Below are 20,212 nucleotides of genomic sequence, written 5' to 3'. Positions count from 1 at the left end.
TGTACAAAGTAGTGTCTTTTGTGTCGTCACACAGAAGGTGGCTGATGCCCGGCCGGGTGCTTTCAAGTGTCCCCTCCCCCATCAGGTGTCCCCTGGCCTGGCTGGGAGCTGGCGTGGCTGCGTGCCTGGTCCCAGGCCCTGACTTGGGGAGGGCCCGACTGTCCCGTGAGAGGCCTATGCCTCCCCACTCCCAAACTCTGCCCCAGCACCGGGCAGGGACCCCCTCAGAGACGCTGCACCTGTTACCTCAACAGATGGGACGGCGGTGCCCTGAGTGCCCATTGAGCCTGTCTCTCCCTGGTGGGCGGGCGGAGTCCACGTGTCCCCGAGAGAGCAGCTGGCAGCACGTGGGGCTGTCCTGAGTTCCAGGCCAGCAGGAGCTGTGGTGTCTGTGCCCTCAGGCCACCTGGTGCGGCGCACAGGCCCTCAGGGGCTGGTTTCGGAGTCACAGGGAAAGATCTCGGGTGGGTGTGTGGCACTCAGTGGCCAGGGACATATGGGCGTGGCTGAGGATGGATGGGAGCGTCAGTGATGTGGGGTGGGAGGGACATCCCTGCCGCAGCCAGGCCTGCGGTCTGCCTGCAGGCTCCTGGAGCTGGAGGTGGGCAGGGGCTGGGAGGTGTCTTTTTTCAAATTCTAGGTTGGGGGGCAGATAATTTTTCTTTGTAGTTTATAGGTCTCTGGCTCAAGAGGCATCTCATCTACACCCAGACCAGGTGAAACTCACCAGAGAAGAGCCTTTGGATGGGACTTCCGGGTGCCTTAGGGGCGGGCATGTCTCGTGTGGAAGGAAAAGTGAGTAAGCGTGGCTACAGCGTGGAGTGTAGAAAACTAAGTGGTCCCAAGTCTGCAGATCCTTGTCATCCCCTGGGGCTCTCTGGGCCCTCGCCACTGTCTGCAGTGGACTCCCTGTTTACCGGACCCCACCCACCCGTCTCCCAGCTCCTAGTGTGTTAGGGGATCTTCTTTCTGTGGCCTCCTGGAAAAAAAGTTTCATGAACAGCAGTGAAAAAATTTCAGTTTGCATGTCTGAAAATACTGTCATCCGACTGTCACACTGGACTCACGACTCCATACGTGTAAGCTTACAGGTTGCAAATTATTTTCAGTTGTAACTTTCAAAGCATTGTTCCGTTGTCTTCTGACTTGGGACGTGCTGTTGGGAAGTTCCCCGGGATCTGATTCCCAGTGCTCCGTGGGATCTGCCGTCTGGCCTGCCGCCTCTGAGGTCTGCGTCACTGATACTCGTGTGTTCTCCACGACGAGACTCGGCATCATTTCCTTTGTTGTTTGTGGAGGGTACTGGGAGGGGCTTTCGCTCTGGTGATTCATGTCTCTTAGTTCTGGGGGAAAGTTAAGATTATTTCTCTGATAATTTCATTGTCACCATTTTGTTTCCTTTTCTTCCCCCTAGAACTCCTGTTAGTCTTAATCTTTCTGTCTTATCATCCACCTCCTTGTCTTTTTATTCTTTTAAAAAGATTTTCTCAACTTTACCTCTCAACCGTCTAATTTTTTAAAAAAAATATTTATTTTGATTTGGTTGCACCCGATCTTAGTTGCAGCTCGAGGGCTCCTTAGTTGCAGCATGCATGTGGGATCTAGTTCCCTGACCAGGGACCGAACCCGGGCCCCCCTGCATTGGGAGCACAGAGACTTAACCACTGCGCCACTAGGGAAGTCCCCTAATTTGTGTGTGTGTGTGTGTGTGTGTGTTTTAGATTTATTTATTTAAGTTGTATTTTTGGCTGCGTCGGGTCTTGGTTGTGGCGTGCGGGCTCTTCGTCGTGGCGCATGGGCTTCTCTCTAGTTGTGGCGCGTGGGTTTCTCTCTAGTTGTGGCGCGTGGGTTTCTCTCTAGTTGTGGCATGTGGGTTTCTCTCTAGTTATGGCGCGTGGGTTTCTCTCTAGTTGTGGCGTGTGGGTTTCTCTCTAGTTGTGGTGCGTGGGTTTCTCTCTAGTTGTGGCGTGTGGGTTTCTCTCTAGTTGTGGCGCGTGGGTTTCTCTCTAGTTGTGGCGCGTGGGTTTCTCTCTAGTTGTGGCGCGTGGGTTTCTCTCTAGTTGTGGCGCGTGGGTTTCTCTCTAGTTGTGGCGCGTGGGTTTCTCTCTAGTGGCGCGTGGGTTTCTCTCTAGTTGTGGCGCGTGGGTTTCTCTCTAGTTGTGGCGCGTGGGTTTCTCTCTAGTTGTGGCGCGTGGGTTTCTCTCTAGTTGTGGCGCGTGGGTTTCTCTCTAGTTGTGGCGCGTGGGTTTCTCTCTAGTTGTGGCGCGTGGGTTTCTCTCTAGTGGCGCGTGGGTTTCTCTCTAGTTGTGGCGCGTGGGTTTCTCTCTAGTTGTGGCGTGTGGGTTTCTCTCTAGTGGCGCGTGGGTTTCTCTCTAGTTGTGGCGCGTGGGTTTCTCTCTAGTTGTGGCGTGTGGGTTTCTCTCTAGTGGCGCGTGGGTTTCTCTCTAGTTGTGGCGTGTGGGCTTCTCTCTAGTTGTGGCGTGTGGGTTTCTTCTCTGGTTGTGGTGCACAGGCTGCAGGGTGTGTGGGCGCTGTAGCTTGCGGCACGTGGGCTCTAGTTGAGGCGCATGAGCTCCGTAGCTGTGGCGTGTAGGCGTAGTTGCCTCGCAGCATGTGGGATCTTAGTTCCCCGACCAGGGATCGAACCCGCGTCCCCTGCATTAGAAGGCAGATTCTTTACCACTGAACCACTGGGGAAGTCCCCCCTGATATGTTTTTAATTTTGCTTATCACGTTTTTAAGATTTGTTTCCTTATTTTGAATCGTTCCTTTTAAAATACTATTCTGTTCTCTCTCTTTTTTTTCTGCAGTGCACAGCATGCGGAATCTTAGTTCCTCGACCAGGAATTGAACCTGTACCACCTGCAGTGGAAGCGTGGAGTCCTAACCGCTGGACCACCAAGTAAGTCCCCTATTCTGTTCTCTTTTAGTGGACACAGTTCCTTCTTGATCTCGTTGAATTTACTAACTACCATCTCGCTCACCTTTTCTACGTGTCTTGCACTATCTCTGTTTCCTCTGAGTTTGTAAAAAGCTCCTTTTCTGGTTTGACCTCGCATGTGCATCGAGAACCTCCTCAGCTGTCTGGTGCTGGCCTTCCATCCATGGGGATGGGGACGGGGTGGGGACGTTCTGAACCCAGGGGAGCCTTGCTGCCTCTGGAGCAGCTGAATGCGGTTGCCACCGAGGTTGGTCTTTATGGCAGGGCTTTGGTGTTTCTCCGAGATGGTTCCTGTCCTCTGGTGAGGACCCTGCAGACCCGCCGTCTCCAGTCACGGAGCCTTCCCAGAACTTCGCACAGCAAATTGGCGGGCGTCTCACCTCCGGAGGCGCCTTGGCCCCTTGGTGGACTCCTGCCTCTGCCTACTTTGTCTTCACAGGTACTGTGGTTCTTAGTTACAGGCTCCTCCTGCCAACCTTACTGTTTTAACTGGACATTGGATCTAGTTAGGTTTACCGTGATTAGGAACCTATTTGGGTGATTTCTGCCATCTTACTCTGATTAGTTTTTTTCAGATTTTTCTTTTCCTATTTATTTTTTAGTTGATATAGTAAGTTTTTGTTCATTTTAAATTATTGCATTTTTTTTCTATTGGACTGGAAACATATACACCGTTTATATTTAGTAATTAAGCTTAAAGTATGCTATGCATATTTAAAGTCTAAAATTAAAGTGTGTTACAGCCCTTCCCAACAAAGGAGGATCTTAGAAAGTCCCTTCTGCACCCGTGCAGGGCCCAGTGGACGTCCTCACACACAGTGTGTGTTTACACTCACATCGATCTTCTTCTTTGCTCCAATTCCATCTTGTATCGAAGGCTGTCATTCTGAAATCATTTTTTCTTTTTTTTTTTGTGGTATGCGGGTCTCACTGTTGTGGCCTCTCCTGTTGCGGAACACAGGCTCCAGACACACAGGCTCAGTGGCCATGGCTGATGGGCCCAGCCGCTCCGCGGCATGTGGGATCTTCCCGGACTGGGGCACGAACCTGTGTCCTCTGCATTGGCAGGCGGACTCTCAACCACTGTGCCACCAGGGAAGCCCTGAAATAATTTTCTTTTTGTAGCACAAATTTTAGAAGTCCTTTCAGTGAAAATTGCTTAATGAAGAACTGCCTCAGATTTTACTTATTTATATTTTACTTTACTTTTTTTTTTTTTTTTTTTTTTATGCGTTACGCGGGCCTCTCACTGTCGTGGCCTCTCCCGTTGCGGAGGACAGGCTCCGGACGCGCAGGCTCAGTGGCCATGGCTCACGGGCCCAGCCGCTCCGCGGCATGTGGGATCTTCCCAGACCGGGGCACGAACCCGTGTCCCCTGCATCGGCAGGCGGACTCTCAACCACTGCGCCACCAGGGAAGCCCTTTACTTTACTTTTATTTATTAATATAACTTTTATATTATTTTATATTATATAATTATATATATTATATATATATATTATATATAATATATATTTTTATTTGTGCTGTTTCATATCATTATACTTCCTGCATCTGTGAATTTATGTTTTTCAGCAAATACAGAGAAGCCTTGCTGGAACACTGTGAGTGGGGTGTAAATTGCAGTCACAGTACTGTGATTGTGGCACAGGGGCCACCAGAAGTTGCGGAAGTCCATCCAAGCAGTCAGGCCCTCCATTCTCAGCTGTAGGTTGGCACGACTTGTTGGCAGTTGTCCACTCTGGCTTAAACACTGAAGATATTGATTCTGGGTCTTGAGAATGGCTGGAACTTCCAGGACATAGATAACAATTTCAACAATCTCTCCTTTAATTGATTGTTTCATTGGCCTGATTACGGGGAGACTGGTTGAGGTTAAAACTGGGGAGGCAGACACTCATCTTCACCAGATGGGGTTGGCTGTTGTTTCTCTGCCTGGATGGCCTGTGGGAGAGGATCTGCATACTCACGGGGGTCAGTGTAGGCTTTTGCTGTATCTCCTCTCCTTCACTCTCTCCTCCTGGGATTCTTGTCACATCTACGTCAGACCTTATTATCTTCTACAGATCTTTGAACATTTCCTTCATGTTTCCCATCTCCTCGTCCCTGTGGTATTCTGGGCCTCCTTGCATTTTTCTTCCACTACACTAATGCTTTCTTCAGCTGTGTCTAATCTGCTACTTAACCTACCCATTGAATTCTATTTCAGTGATTATAATTTTCATTTCTAAAAGTTCTACTTTAAAAGCCTGCCTCTTCATGAGTGGTAGTCTCTTACTGCTTTCTTGTCACTGTGTCTGTCTTCTTTTTTATTCCTTTTTTAAAATTGAAGTATTGTTGATTTACAATGCTGTGTTTATTTCTGGTGTATAGCAAAGGGATTTACATTATATATATATATCTATATATATATACACATATATATTTTTTCATATTATCTTTCATTAGAGTTTATTACAAGATATTGAATACAGTTCCCTCTGCTATACAGTAGGACCTTGTTGTTTACTTTATATATAGTGGTGTGTATGTTAATCCCAAACTCCTAATTTATCTCCCCAACTTCGGTAACCATAAGTTTGTTTTCTATGTCTGTGAGTCTATTTCTGTTTTGTAAATAAGTTCATTTGTATATATATATATATATATTTTTTGATTCCACATGTAAGTGATATCATATGGTATTTGGCTTCCTCTTCCTGACTTACTTCACTTAGTATGATAATCTCTAGGTTCACCCATGTTGCTGCAAATGACATTATCTCATTCTCTTTTATGGCTGAGTAATATTCCATTGTGTATGTGTGCATATATACACATAGATATATATATTCGTTTGGCCAAAAAGTTTATTCAGATGTATGGAAGAACCTGAATGAACTTTTTGGCCAACCTAATACCACGTCTCCTTTATCCATTCACCTGCTGATGGACATTTAGGTTGCTTCGATGTCTTAGCTATTGTGAGTAGTGCTGTTATGAACATTGGGATGCATGTATCCTTTGGAATTAGTTTTCTCCAGATACATACCCAGGAGTGGGATTTCTGGATCATATGGTAACTCTATTTTTAGTTTTTAAAGGAACTTCCATACTGTTTTCCATAGTATGGAAGCCAGTTTATAGGCCCACCAACAGTGTAGGAGGGTTCCCTTTTCTCCACACCCTCTTCAGTATTTATTATTTGTAGACTTTTTGATGATGGTCATTCTGACCAGTGTGAGGTATTACCTCATTGTAGTTTTGATTTGCATTTCTCTAATATAATTAGCGACGTTGAGCATCTTTTCATGTGCCTGTCGGCCATTTGTGTGTCTTCTTTGGAGAAATGTCTGTTGAGGTCTTCTGCCCATTTTTTGATTGAGTTGTTTATTTTTTCTGTTAATTGAGTTGGATGAGCTGTTTGTATATTTTGGAAATTAAGCCCTTGTCAGTCACAACATTTGCAAATATTTTCTCCCATTCCATAGGTTGTCTTTTTGTTTTGTTTATGGTTTCCTTTGCTGTGCTTTCAAGCTTTTATGTTTGATTAGGTCCCATTTGTTTATTTTTGCTTTTATTTCTTTTGCTTTGGGAGACCTAAGAAAATGTTGCTATGATTTATGTCAGAATGTTTTGCCTGTGTTTTCTTCTAGGAGTTTTATGTTGTCATGTCTTATATGTCTTTAAGCCATTTTGAGTTTATTTTTGTGTATAGTGTGAGGGAGTGTTCTAACTTCATTGATTTACATGCAGCCGTCCAACTTTCCCGACACCACTTGCTGAAGAGACTGTCTTTTCTACATTGCATATTTCTGCCTCCCTTGTCGAAGATTAACTGATGGTAGGTGTGTGGGTTTATTCCTGGGCTCTCTATTCTGGTGATCCGTATGTCTGTTTTTGTGCCAATACCATGTTGTTTGATTACTGTAGCTTTGTAGTATTGTCTGAAGTCTGGGAGGGTTATGCCTCCTGTTTTGTTCTTTTTCCTCAGGACTGCTTTGGCAATTCTGGTCGTTCATGGTTCCGTATAAATTTTAGGATTATTTATTCTAGTTCTGTGAAAAAACGTCATGGGTAATTTGATAGGGATCACATTAAATCTGTAGATTGCTTTGCGTAGTGTGGCCATTTTAATAACATTAATTTTTCCGATCCAAAAGCATGTCCATTTTAAATCATCTTCAGTTTCCTTTATCAGTGTTTCATAGTTCTCAGCATATGAGTCTTTCACCTCCTTGGTCAGGTTTGTTCCTAAGTATTTTTGTTTATTTTTTTGATGCAATCTTAAAAGGGATTTTTTTTTTTTTTTTTTACTTTCCCTTTCCAATATGTCATTGTTAGTGTAAAGCAACAGGTTCCTGTATGTTGATATTGTATTCTGCTACCCTGCTGAATTTATGAGTTCTAGTAGTTTTTGTGTGGAGCCTTTAGGGCTTTCTATATACAGTATCATGTCATCTGCATATAGTGACAATTTATCTCTTCCCTTGTAATCTGGATCTTTTATTTCTTTTTCTTGTCTGACTGCTGTGGCGAGGACTTCCAGTACTGTCTATGTTGAACAGAAATGGTGACAGCGGGCATCCTTGTCTTGTCCAGATTTTAGCGGGAAGGTGTCTGGTTTTTCAAACACTTCATGTGTAACTACTCTCTTGCCTGCATTATCTGGCAATTTCAGTATCTGCAGTTTCTGTGGTTTTATATCTGTTCTTTGTTGACTTTGTAGACCCCCCAGTCAATGAGACTCACCTTCCTGTGTACTTGATTTCTGTAAGCTCATTGCTTTGATCTCATGATCAGGGACACTACAGGGTCTAAGTAGGAAAAATTTTCCTCCAAAGAGCTACCTGGGAGGCACAAACCTGGGCCTTGGCTTAGCATGGGAGCTCCAGGCTTAGCTTTCCATGTTACCTTGGCTCAAGTCAGCAGCCCAATAGCTGTGGTGCCTGAATGCACTCTGTGGGCAACTCTGCCCCTACAGGCTGCGCAACCCTGTAGCCTAAGCTCACACCATGAAAGAAACAAGGTGCCAACAAGAGCCCTAGAACTGAGCTACTATTTTGGAAGTCCCAGCCAGCTACAGGACCCAAATAACTCAGTCAGTAGTTAAACTAGAGCAGACAGTTCCCACAAAGTGGCACCAAACCACAGCTTGACTAGGACGGATTTGGGTCCTGCAGCTGGACCCCCAGGACTTGTGGCCAGGTGACTGCTCAGATTTGTCTTAGTCATTACAGTAAACTTTCAATAACATGACCTCACTCAGTTTGTTACAGCAGTTTTATGATATGTACAGAGTATCATCCCCAACAAAGACACCTGTCGCTTTCTATCTGGCAAATAGCATGTGTAGGTATCTATAACACTGCCGTACTGTGATATGAAATATCGGATCATGAGCAGTGAGCTCACCTAGACTACCGTCTTACATACACTTTTTGTCTGATCTCCCAGCTACGAACTGGAAGGTCCTATGGGTGAGCACACTTCTCATGCTCTTCACAGTCCGCTAGCGTGCCCTGACCTTTGCTTTGTACACATTTAATCCATCTGCGCAGGAATCCCCTCCCCTGGGTGTTCACCCCCGTTTTTCCCTTGCCCCAGTCTTGTTTACTGCCCCCCTGTGTCACTAGTTCCCTCTATATACTTCTGTTATTGGACTTTTACCTACAGTCCTTGAATGCAGCCATCACAGTGGCTTTGTGTTTCCTACAACAGTGGCGTAGAGCCTGGACAGCTAAGTGCTTAGGAAATGTCTGTTGGAAGTACAAACATTTTAAACTTGTTTTATCTTATACTACCTTCCTGAGCCTGAGAAGAGTTCTGTATACTCCGAAATGGCATGAAAACAAGTGAACCAGTACCTCCTCCTTCCGGCCAAGCCTATGGTCTCTCCTCTATGCCTGTCTTTCATAAACTCCCCTGCATATTTCATGTACTTATTTTTTTGTGGAGTGCACATCCTGTATCCGGGGCTGTGCTAAAATAATTTTAGCTACAGGGGCTCATACTTTGATAAAAGACACAGACATAAGCATATAGCTTTGATACAGGGTATAAGGTGATTCTTGACTTTTCAAAAGAGCTATGAAACTGAAAAAAAACTCGAAAGAACCCCCAAAACCTACTGATACATGGATAAACCTCAAAAAACATTAAGCAAAGGGAAAAAGACATAAAAGAGTATAAATTATATCACTATTTCTATAACGTTCTAGAACAAGCAGAACTACTATAGTGACAGAAACGAGATCACTGGTTGCCTCTCAGGATGAGGGGCTGACTTGAAGGGGCATAAGGAGACTTTCTGGGGTGATGGAAATAGTCTACATCTTCAGAGTGTGGTGGTTGTAAAGGTCAAAGCACATTGTACTGTTGAAACTCATAAAACCAAACACTTAAGATTTATGTGTTCCACTGTATGTAAATTATACTTCAGGAAAAAAACCCAGTGCTGTGAAAATGAAATAAATTAACTTCCGAGGCACACGTTGCCATCACGTCTCCTTCCCCAAGGCTCCTCTTTCCTTTCCGGTGCTCCTGGCAAGGCGGTGGCAGACAAACTGCAGGCCTCCACGGGCAGGCTTGGAGACCAGCAAGACAGTTTTATCCTCTTCCTGTGGGGCGAAGTACACAAAGCTGGGGGAGTGGGCAAAAAGTGAAGGGTGTTGCACCCACACTCCAATCTTATTTACTCCATTTTCCACTCCATGTTCACCCCCCAACAGGCTCACTCCGTGCCGTGAACTCGCTGGTGCTGGATAAGATGAAAGCTCAGGCGGAAGGCCCTGCCACACCTGGCACAGTGGAAAGGCTTCTCCCCAGTGTGGATCCTCTGGTGCCGGAAGAAGCCCGACAGGGCCCTGAAGGCGCGGCCGCACTCGCTGCACTCGTAGGGCTTCTCCCCGGTGTGGATGCGCCGGTGCTCACTGAGGAAGGAGCTGCGGCTGAAGGCACGCCCACACTCCTGGCAGGCGTAGGGCTTCTCCCCAGTGTGGACCCGCTGGTGCTGAATGAGGTTGGAGCTCTGGCTAAAGGCTTTCCCACACTCTTTGCATTCGTAAGGATTCTCTCCGTGGTGAATTCTCTGGTGCCGGACGACGTTTGAGCTATGGATGAAGGTTTTCCCGCACTCGCTGCACTCATACAGCCGCTCGCCAGTGTGAATTCTCTGGTGCTTAATGGCATCTGACCTCTGACTGAAGGACCTGCCACACTCAGCACATTCGTAGGGCTTCTCTCCCGTGTGGATTCTCTGGTGTCTAATGAGATTGAAGCTCTGGCTGAAGGCTTTCCCACACTCCTTACAAACGTAAGGCCTCTCCCCATTGTGAATGCGCTGGTGCCTGACGACGTGGGAGCTGTGGATGAAGGCCTTCCCACAGTCGCTGCACTCGTAGGGTTTCTCCCCAGAGTGAATGCTCTGGTGTTTCACCACATCCGAATAGCATTTGAAGCTCCTGTCGCAGGTGCTGCATCGGTAAGGCCGTCCTTTCCAGTGGCCTCTCCTGTCGGCTGTGGAGGCTGCATTCAGGGTGACCTCTGACCCGGACACACTGTCCTCATGGCCATTCTGCCCTCCAGTTTCCTCATAAACAACTGGTCCCCGAGGGGAACCTCTGGGCCTCTCTCCAGCTTCCTCATTCCCACAAGGGTCTGGAAACCGCAGTGTCCGGGGAGGCCCCCGTAACAGTCCTGGCACAGCTTGTCCACGGCGCCCCCCTTCTTCTAAGGTTGCCTGTCGTAGCATCAGCCCTGGGCTCCGAGCCCCTCGCTCAGCCACCAAAGCAGCGTAGCAGGAAGCTGGGCCGCCACTCGGTGCCCGTGCTAGGAAAGCTGGAAAAGGGGGAGAGATGCACAGCTTAGAACTCTGCTGCCGACACACAGATGGCACGGGAGAGCCACGTGGTGACAGGGAACAGTGAGACGCCAGGGGGCAGCAGAAACCCATTATCCCGCCTGTCCTCCTCCTGCCCAGCTCTCCTCCCCGACTTCTAACACCTGTGGTCGCACGAATTGACAAGGGACTGGGGGAGAGCTAATCAGCAGGCTTCCCTGTGACTCCAGAAAAGGCCCAAGCCTCTAACCTCAGTCTGCCTGGTCTCACGAGTCGGGGGAGACAGACCCCCAGGCTCCGGTGACACCCTGGCACCGCCTCATGGGCTGGAATGCAGAGAGAAGTGGTTGGCAGCAGAGCAGGCACGTGTGGCCACGTTTGAAAACACTTCCGGTGTCATGGTGGGCAAGGGGCACTCCTGGCACCTAGTGGGGAAAAGCCAGGGAGGCTGCTCAACATCCTGGAATGCACAGGCCACCCCCAACAGAGGCACCTCCAGCCCAAGTGCCCAGAAGTCTTCCCAGAAGGCAGAACCTGGGCTGCCAGACGTCCTAACCAAGAAGCTCAGTCCCCGGGCACAGATGCTGGTCACCACTCTGACACTGGGGCCCAGCCCTCAGCCTCACCTCCCTTCAGGCCGTACATCTCATAGTATGTGCTCAGGCCAGCAACCCAGACAGGGTGCTTTCTCTTTATTCCTTTTCTAAATGGGACGTTTTTAATAACCTGTTTTTTCCTCCACACACTGTGTATGGTGGCATTTGCTAAAATCTAGCCCCAAATTGTGAGACTGAAGAGTGCTGTCTGGGCCAGATCTGGTCAGGAGTAGGGTCTGACAAGGGAGGGACACAGTGGCCTGGAAGTACTGGGCCTGAAGGGTGGCTCCATGGCTGCACCTCTGGGTCATCCCCGACTCACACCCTGAGGGATGAGGTGCAGGGACACAGGGTGGCTGAACCACCCGACACGGGGGTTCTGTGACTTCCTGGGAGAGCAGTTCCAGGTGTGTTTGGGGGAGCCACGGTCACGTTCTCCCCAAGCTCCCACTGCTGAACCAGAACCTTAGGGTAGAGTATGATGGGGAAAAGCTTGAAATGGCGTGTGTCTTTGCCAAGGGAAGATGGCCTAGTGGTTAGCACAGGTCATGTGACAATTCAACAACATCGACAAGAGGCAACTGAATATGAGCCCTCCCCCAAATGTGGCCTGAAATCTTCAGAACAGAGGGGCCTGGAGCCCGAGAGGGAGGTGGCCAGTGGGCGGGAGGCCAGCCAGATTGTCATCCACCACACACTTCCTGGTCACCAACCCTGAGCCTAGGCCAGTTGACGCTGCTGGGCCCTGGTGAGACAAAGCCAAGAATTAATACTCTTGTTCCTCAAAGCTGGAGGCATAACCCTCCCAGACTTCAGACAATACTACAAACCTACAGTAATCAGAACAGCATGGTACCTACCTAGGGAGACAAAAGACCTATATGCAGAAAACTATAAGACACTGATGAACGAAATTAAAGATGATACGAACAGATGGAGAGATATACCATGTTCTTGAATTGGAAGAATCAATACTGTGAAAATGACTATACTACCCAAAGCAATCTACAGATTGAATGCAATCCCTATCAAATCACCAATGGCATTTTTTACAGAACCAGAACAAAAAATCCTAAAATTTGTATGGAGACACAAAAGACCCCGAATAGCCAAAGCAGTCTTGAGGGAAAAAATCGGAGCTGGAGGAATCAGACTCTACTACAAATCTACAATAATCAAGAGACAATATGGTACTGGCACAGAAACAGAAATATAGATCAATGGAACAGGATAGAAAGCCCAGAGATAAACCCACGCACCTATGGTCAGCTAATCTATGACAAAGGAGGCAAGGATATACAATGGAGAAAAAGTCTCTTCAATAAGTGGTGCTGGGAAAACTGGACAGCTACATGTAAAATAATGAAATTAGAACACTCCCTAACACCATACACGGAAATAAACTAAAAATGGATTAGAGACCTAAATGTAAGAAAGACCAGACACTATAAAACTCTTAGAGGAAGACATAGGAAGAACACTCTGACATAAATCACAGCAAGATCTTTTTTGATCCACCTCCTAGAGTAATGGAAATAAAAACAAAGATAAACAGATGGGACCTAATGAAACTTAAAAGATTTTGCAAAGCAAAGGAAACTACAAACAAGACGAAAAGACAACTCTCAAAATATCTGCAAATGAATCAACGGACAAAGGATTAATCTCCAAAATACATAAACAGCTCATGCAGCTCAATATTAAAAAAACAACCGAATCCAAAAATGGGCAGAAGACCTAAATAGACATTTCTCCAAAGAAGACATACAGATGGCCAAGAAGCACATGAAAAGCTGCTCAACATCACTAATTATTAGAGAAATGCAAATCAAAACTACAATGAGGTATCCCCTCACACCAGTCAGAATGGCCATCATCAAAAAATCTAGAAACAATAAATGCTGGAGAGGGTGTGGAGAAAAGGGAACCCTCTTGCACTGTTGGTGGGAATATAAATTGATACAGCCACTATGGAGAACAGTATGGAGGTTCCTTAAAAACTAAAAATAGAACTACCATATGACCCAGCAGTCCCACTACTGGGCACATACCCAGAGAAAACCATAATTCAAAAAGACACATGCACCCCAATGTTCACTGCAGCACTATTTACAATAGCCAGGCCATGGAAGCAACCTAAGTGCCCATCGACAGACAAATGGATAAAGAAGATGCGGCACATATATACAATGGAATATTACTCAGCCATAAAAAGGAGCGAAATTGGGTCATTTGTAGAGATGTGGATGGATCTAGAGACTGTCATACAGAGTGAAGTAAGTCAGAAAGAGAAAAACAAATATCGTATATTAACGCATGTATGTGGAACCTAGAAAAATGGTACAGATGAACCGGTTTGCAGGGCAGAAATAGAGACACAGATGTACAGAACAAACGTATGGACCCAAGGGGGGAAAGCGGTGGTGGGGGTGCGTGGAGGGTTGTGGGATGAATTGGGAGATTGGAATTGACATGTATACACTGATGTGTATAAAATGGATAACTAGTAAGAACCTGCTGTATCAAAAAATACATAGAATTCAAAAAAACCCCACAAAAACCCAGCATGGTATTCGCACAAAAACAGACATATGGATCAATGGAACAGAACAGAGAGCCCAGAAATAAACACACACACCTATGGTCAATTAATCTTAGACAAAGGAGGCAAGAATACAATGGTGAAAAGACAGTCCCTTCAGCAAGTGGTGCTGAGAAAGCTGGAGAGCCACATGGAAGTCAATGAAGTTAGAACACTCCCTCACACTACACACAAAAATAAACTCAAAATGGCTTAAAGACTTAAACATAAGACAGGACACCATAAAACTCCTAGAAGAGAACATAGGCAAAACCTCTGACATAAATTGTAGCAATGTTTTCTTAGGTCAGTCTCCCAAAGCAAAAGAAAGAAAAGCAAAAATAAACAAATGGGACCTAATCAAACTTAAAAGCTTTTGCACAGCAAAGGAAACCATAAACAAAACAAAAAGACAACCTATGGAACGGGAGAAAATATTCACAAACATTGCGACTGACAAGGGCTTAATTTTCAAAATATACAAACAGCTTATCCAGCTCAATAACAAAAAAACAACTCAATCAAAAAAATGGGCAGAAGACCTAAACGGACATTTTCCCAAAGACATACAGATGGCCAACAGGCACATGAAAAGATGCTCAACATTGCTAATTATTAGAGAAATGCAAATCAAAACTACAATGAGGTACCACCTCACACTGGTCAAAATGACCATCACCAAAAAGTCTGCAAATAATAAATGCTGGAGAGGGTGTGGAGAAAAGGGAACCCTCCTACGCTGTTTGTGGGGATGTAAATTGGTGCGGCCACTATGGAGAACAGTATGGAGCTTCCTTAAAAAACTAAAAATAGAATTACCATATGACCCAGCAATCCCACTCCTGGGCATATATCCAGAAAAAACTCTAATTCAAAAGGATACATGCACCCCAGTGTTCAGAGCAGCACTATTAGCCAGGACACGGAAGCAACCTAAATGTCCATCAATAGATGAATAGATATGGCACATGTATATATAATGGAATACTACTCGGCCATAAAAAGAATGAAATAATGCCATTTGCAGCAACATGCAGCAACAGATTATCATATTAAGGGAAGTCAGTCAGACAAAGACAAATATCATATAATATCACTTATATGCGGAATCTAAAAAAATGATACAGGGGCTTCCCTGCTGGCACAGTGGTTAAGAATCCGCCTGCCAACGCAGGGGACACGGGTTCGAGCCCCTGGTCTGGGAAGATCACACATGCCGCGGAGCAACTAAGCCCGTGATCCACAACTACTGAGCCTGCACTCTAGAGCCCACGAGCCACAACTACTGAGCCCAAGTGCCACAACTATTGAAGCCTGCGTGCCTGGAGCCCGTGCTCCAAAACAAAGAGAAGCCACTGCAATGAGAAGCCCGCACGCTGCAAGGAAGAGTAACCCCTCTTCCCTGGTGATGCAGTGGTTGAGAGTCCGCCTGCCGATGCAGGGAACACGGGTTCGTGCCCCGGTCTGGGAAGATCCCACATGCCGTGGAGCGGCTGGGCCCGTGAGCCATGGCCGCTGAGCCTGCGCGTCCGGAGCCTGTGCTCCGCAACGGGAGAGGCCACAACGGTGAGAGGTCCGCGTACCGCAAAAATAAATAAAATTAAATTTAAAAAAATGATACAAATGAACTTATTTACAAAACAGAAACAGACACACAGAAAACAAACTTACGTTTACCAAAGGGGAAAGGGAGCGGAGGGAGGCATAAATTAGGAGTTTGGGATCAGCAGCTACACACTGCTATTATAAAATAGGTAAGCAACAAGATCCTACTGTACAGCACAGGGAACTATATTTATTATCTTGTAATAACCTATAATGGAAAAGAACACGAAAAAGAACGTGTACATATAACTGAATCACTTTGCTGTACACCTGAAAGTAACACAACATGGTAACTCAACTATAATTCAAAAAATAAAATTCTTGTTCTCAGAGGTCTCCAGGTGGGGGGACCAGAGAAAGAGAGCAGGGTATAGAGTGTGTCCAGGAGAACAAAGGAGGGAGGGGCTGAGGGAGCACAGCAGGCATGGAGGTGGGGAGCTGTGATGGTTAGAAGCTGCCCAAGCCTAGTAACACCTCCAGAGTAGCAGCCAGGCAGATGGACTTGGGAGCCCCGATTCCTAAGCTGTCCCCACGTCCCTGACCCCAGGATGGCCCTCTGGGCCTGCCTGCCTCCCTCGCCCGTGCACGTGTCCATCAGGGTAGCCCTCTCTGTGGCGTTCTGTGGACTCAGGCTGGGGCTTTGCTTACTGCTTCCTGCAGAAACACCAGGAGTAGGACACCTGCCTCGGAGAAAGAGAAAGAAAGGGGAGAAAATGACAGGGAGAGTGGGGGTGAGGTCAGAGTACCTTCAGAGAAGGGAGGGTCAGAGCCTGCCCAGAGGGCCCTGAAGGAGCCACCTCACTATAAATCAAGGTCTGAATAAGCAAACATCCCAGAAACTAGTGTTCCACGGGACACCCTCTGGGAACTGTCTAGGCCATGCTGGCTCCCCCACCCCTGCGCCCCAGCAGATTAGGAGCAGAGATAAATGTGGCAGCACCTGTTACCTGCCCACTGTGGTCTCAGCTCCACCAGGAACCAACGAGCACCTTTCGTCAGTCCTCGGATGTGTGGAAAAATTTCTACGCATTTATATTTTTTCTTGATAATGACAAGAGATCTGAATATAAATATATGAAACCAAAAAAGTAACGATCTGAATGGTGCAATTTTGGATGGAGGAATGCTTTTGCTAAGCTTGCCACCAAAGGTAAAGTGTGACAGATTTAACTACACAAGGATATTTACTGTCAAAAACAAAAAGAAAAAAAAAAAGGGAGGGATATTTGCAACACAAAGATTCATATCCTCAATATCTAAAAACCCACTATATATACATGAAAAAGCACGAAAAAACTAGTTAAAGTTATGGACAGGTAACCAGCAGAAGAAAATAAACAAGTAGCTGGGACCTCCCTGGTGGTCCAGTGGTTAAGAAACCGCCTTCCAGTGCAGGGGACACGGGTTCCATCCCTGATCGGGGAACTAAGATCCCACATGCCACGGAGCAGCTAAGCCCGAGCGCCACAAGTACGGAGCCATGCACTCCGGAGCCCATGCGCCCGCAATTAGAAAAGCCCAGGCGCCACAACGAGGGAACCGCGTGCCTCAGCGGAAGTTCCCCCAAGCCACAACTGAGACCCGACGCAGCCTAAAATAAGTAACTATTAAAAAAAACCATAAGGCACCTTATGAGCATATAGACAATTAGGGGAAACAGGCACCTTCATAAACCGCTGGAAGAAGAAAAAGTGCACTGGACGGCGGGTAATTCGATGATTTACAAAGGCTTTAAAATTAAACTGTGATTTCACTTCAGGGAACTGTCTGAGGCTGTCCCGGGGCCTTCACACTGGTCGTCACAAAGGGCGGGGAAGGCTGTCCCCGGGGCCGTCACACGGCGGGAGTAGGGCCGCCCCCTCGCTTACGCTCCCCTCCCGGATGTGAGCCCTTTCGCAGGGAGAGCCCAGGACAGATAAGGGCCCCGTGCCCCGTAGGGACGGCCCGTCCTTGCGCCCATATTTCTGCTTCCCTCGCGGGCGCGGCCCACCGTCTGCCAAGCCCTGCCCAAGCCCCGGTCCGCCGCCACTTACCCGGAGCCCCCGCCGCCCGCCGGAAGCGCCGCCTCCCTCTCCCGGGCGGCTCGGGCACTTCCGGTGACGTTCTAGGGCGCCGGAGGACCCGCCCTCAGCTGCCCTGGAGGCCGCGGGGTGGGAGGTGGGTGGGCCTGCCTTCGCGAGTTATGCGCGGATTTCCTAGCTTCGCGTGCAAGACCCTCGGTTGCTGTCCGGCCACCTTCACACCGACTGCTCCCGCCCCTGCAGGGCTTCACTCCCCGCACCTCTGGGACGCCTCCCGGATCCCCGCCCCGGGCCGCGTGGCCTCCACCAGGTCCAGGCCTGAGGTCCGGGGAGTAAGCCGGGTTAAGCGACCTCGCTGACTGCGGAATGAGCGAATGCACTGACGCATGAAGTCAGCGCTCGTGGAGAAAGGGGGGAGGGGAGGGCGCCCCGAGCCTGCCCGGCCTGGGCGCCAGAGCCTCACAGCGGCTGGTCCTCCGCAGGGGGATCCCCCTCCTAAGCCAGGGGCAGCGCAGAAATCCCCCTCCTCCCGCGCGTCGGGCCGCCGCGCCACATTCTCCGGGTTTCCCTCCCCGCTGGTTTTCAGTGACCACACTCTTAAGGGCTTGAAGCATCAAGCGTTTATGATCTCACGGCTTCCTTGTGTTGCACGAGTCCGGGCACAGCCTGGCCGGTCCTGGGCTGGGGTCTCTCCTAGGCTGCAGGCAAGGTGTTGGCCACGACTTGGGGTCTCCCCTGGGGTCTCACGTGGCTGTGGGCAGGATTCAGTTCCCAGGGTCGGGAGTTCTCTGGGCTCCACACGTGACGTGGGGCTGCAGGCTTCCCACAGGAACGGTGGCCTTGGGGTCCTCTGCAGAGTGGGTACTCTTGTGTTTAATCCCGGCTGGGAAACCTTCACAGCGTCTGCCTTAAACACGTGTCGTGGGGCTTAGGCGACGAATGTCCTGTCCCCAGCTCATCACTGAGTTGTCTCTCCGTGCTCTGGGCACTTTCCTGTAGATGACTCCTGTGGTCTCTCCTCAGCCACCTCATTCTAACCTGCTTCCAGAAACCCCACAGCCCAGAGAGCCCTTGAAATGACTCCCTGCTCCCTGACAATGTCCCTCCGCAAGATTCTCCTTCTACGGAAGTCTGCTGCTCTGGCACCCACCCCGGGTTCTTAGCCCAGACAGAAGCATGGGTGGAGACTGGCACCCTCACAGCTGGGCTGGGCCTTTGATGGTGGCCCAGTGCCCGGATGGCAGCAGGCCTTACCTCCATCAGCTTCCACCCACCTGTCCAGTGTCACCTCTTCCTCCAGCTCCCCCCAACTGTGAAACCATTCACCGCTCCCTGAACACGCCAGGCTCGTTCTCGCCTCCCTCTGAGCTTTGCCCATTCCCTTCCCTTTCCGCATCACTGGACACAGGTCGCACCTCTCCAGCTGGAATCCTGCAACCATGTGTCCTCTGGGCGTCACGTGGAGGGACATGGTGTCCACGGGCTCTTCACTGGCTAGTGACCATGTTGATCACACGGTCAGTGTCCTCTGGTTTTTTGACCATGTGGGCACCATTTTCCCCTTGCAAGTAATAAATCATCTCGGGAGAAAAGAAAGGCTGAGGAACCGCTCCACACTATAGATTCCTCAGGAGACACAGTGACCACAGGCAGGCTAGGATCCCAGAATGGATGCTGGGTTGGAGGGAAAATGCCACGAGCACAACGAGAAGGCTTGCTTTGTTGAGCATTGTATCAATGTCCAATTACCTGGATTTGGTACCTGCACTGTGGTTTTGTAAGAGAATGTCGTTGAATATAGGAAATACACACTAAAGGGTTATGGAACCAAGAGACATAATGGATGCAATCCATTCTAAAAAGATTCGGGGAAGAAATCTGTATAGATATAAAAAAACTAAAAGGTACATTTCTGCCATGTGGTGTGAACTAGTGTGATTTCTTTCTACGTTTCCCCAAATTTTCTATGACATATTCTGTTTATATAATAGGGAAAATGGGCTTTGTCAAAAGTTTTCTCAAAAAGTGAAATCTTGACAAACGGCAGTCACTGATGATCTTGTAGAACGTGGAGAAGGCCTGCTTTGTTTCTCAGCCCCAGAGCAGGTCACAAATTGCAAACTGAGTTTGTTTTCCGACGGTGCAGATGAGGCCGACGACCACACCCCAGGACGCAGGTGGCGAAAGGTTTTTTTCTCCAGATGTTCCCACGTGCCCAGTTTCCTATCACGCACGTGTCGCTTCTACAACCAGGTGCCCGGAGGGAGCTTTCTTGTTCAGAGGCTACAACGACGGCTTCCTCATGGGACATGCACTGGCTTTTCTTTTCCGACAGGTTCAGGGGTGCATCTGGGGGCCTGTGGCTTGCTTCTGCTCAGGACCCCTTCCTTCTGGGAATGCTCCTCTCCCTCTCTCCCCCTAGATCACTCTGGAACCCCCACCACCTGCTTCTCCAGGAGCTGGGGCGAGCGAGGGCTCTGTACTCTGCAGCCCGGGCTGAGATGGTGTCAGACCTGGGGAAGGCCGGTCAGCGGTTGGAGCCCGGGGCCACATGGGGCCTGCAGAGATGAGAGGCAGGGAGGGGCCAGAGACCTCTCTGACAGCCTAGAAAATCCAGATTCCTGGGGGTCCTGAAGCAGCTCCTTAATC

The 20,212-nt window shown here is 48.3% G+C and overlaps 1 protein-coding gene across 1 annotated transcript in view; it reads right to left on the bottom strand.

Moving 5' to 3' along the window:
* The window catches only part of ZNF623 (zinc finger protein 623), a 281,848-nt gene that overhangs the window by 258,480 nt on the left and 3,156 nt on the right, over nt 1–20,212 (bottom strand). The window contains 1 exon segment of the mRNA XM_065895161.1: nt 9,658–10,413. Within this exon segment, the coding sequence (XP_065751233.1) occupies nt 9,658–10,413 (756 nt within the window).

The sequence above is a fragment of the Phocoena phocoena genome, chromosome 17 (assembly GCF_963924675.1).
Source record: "Phocoena phocoena chromosome 17, mPhoPho1.1, whole genome shotgun sequence".
NCBI lineage: Eukaryota > Metazoa > Chordata > Mammalia > Artiodactyla > Phocoenidae > Phocoena > Phocoena phocoena.
Note: the sequence above shows the minus strand (reverse complement) of the source record. Positions and strands in the feature narration are given on the sequence as shown.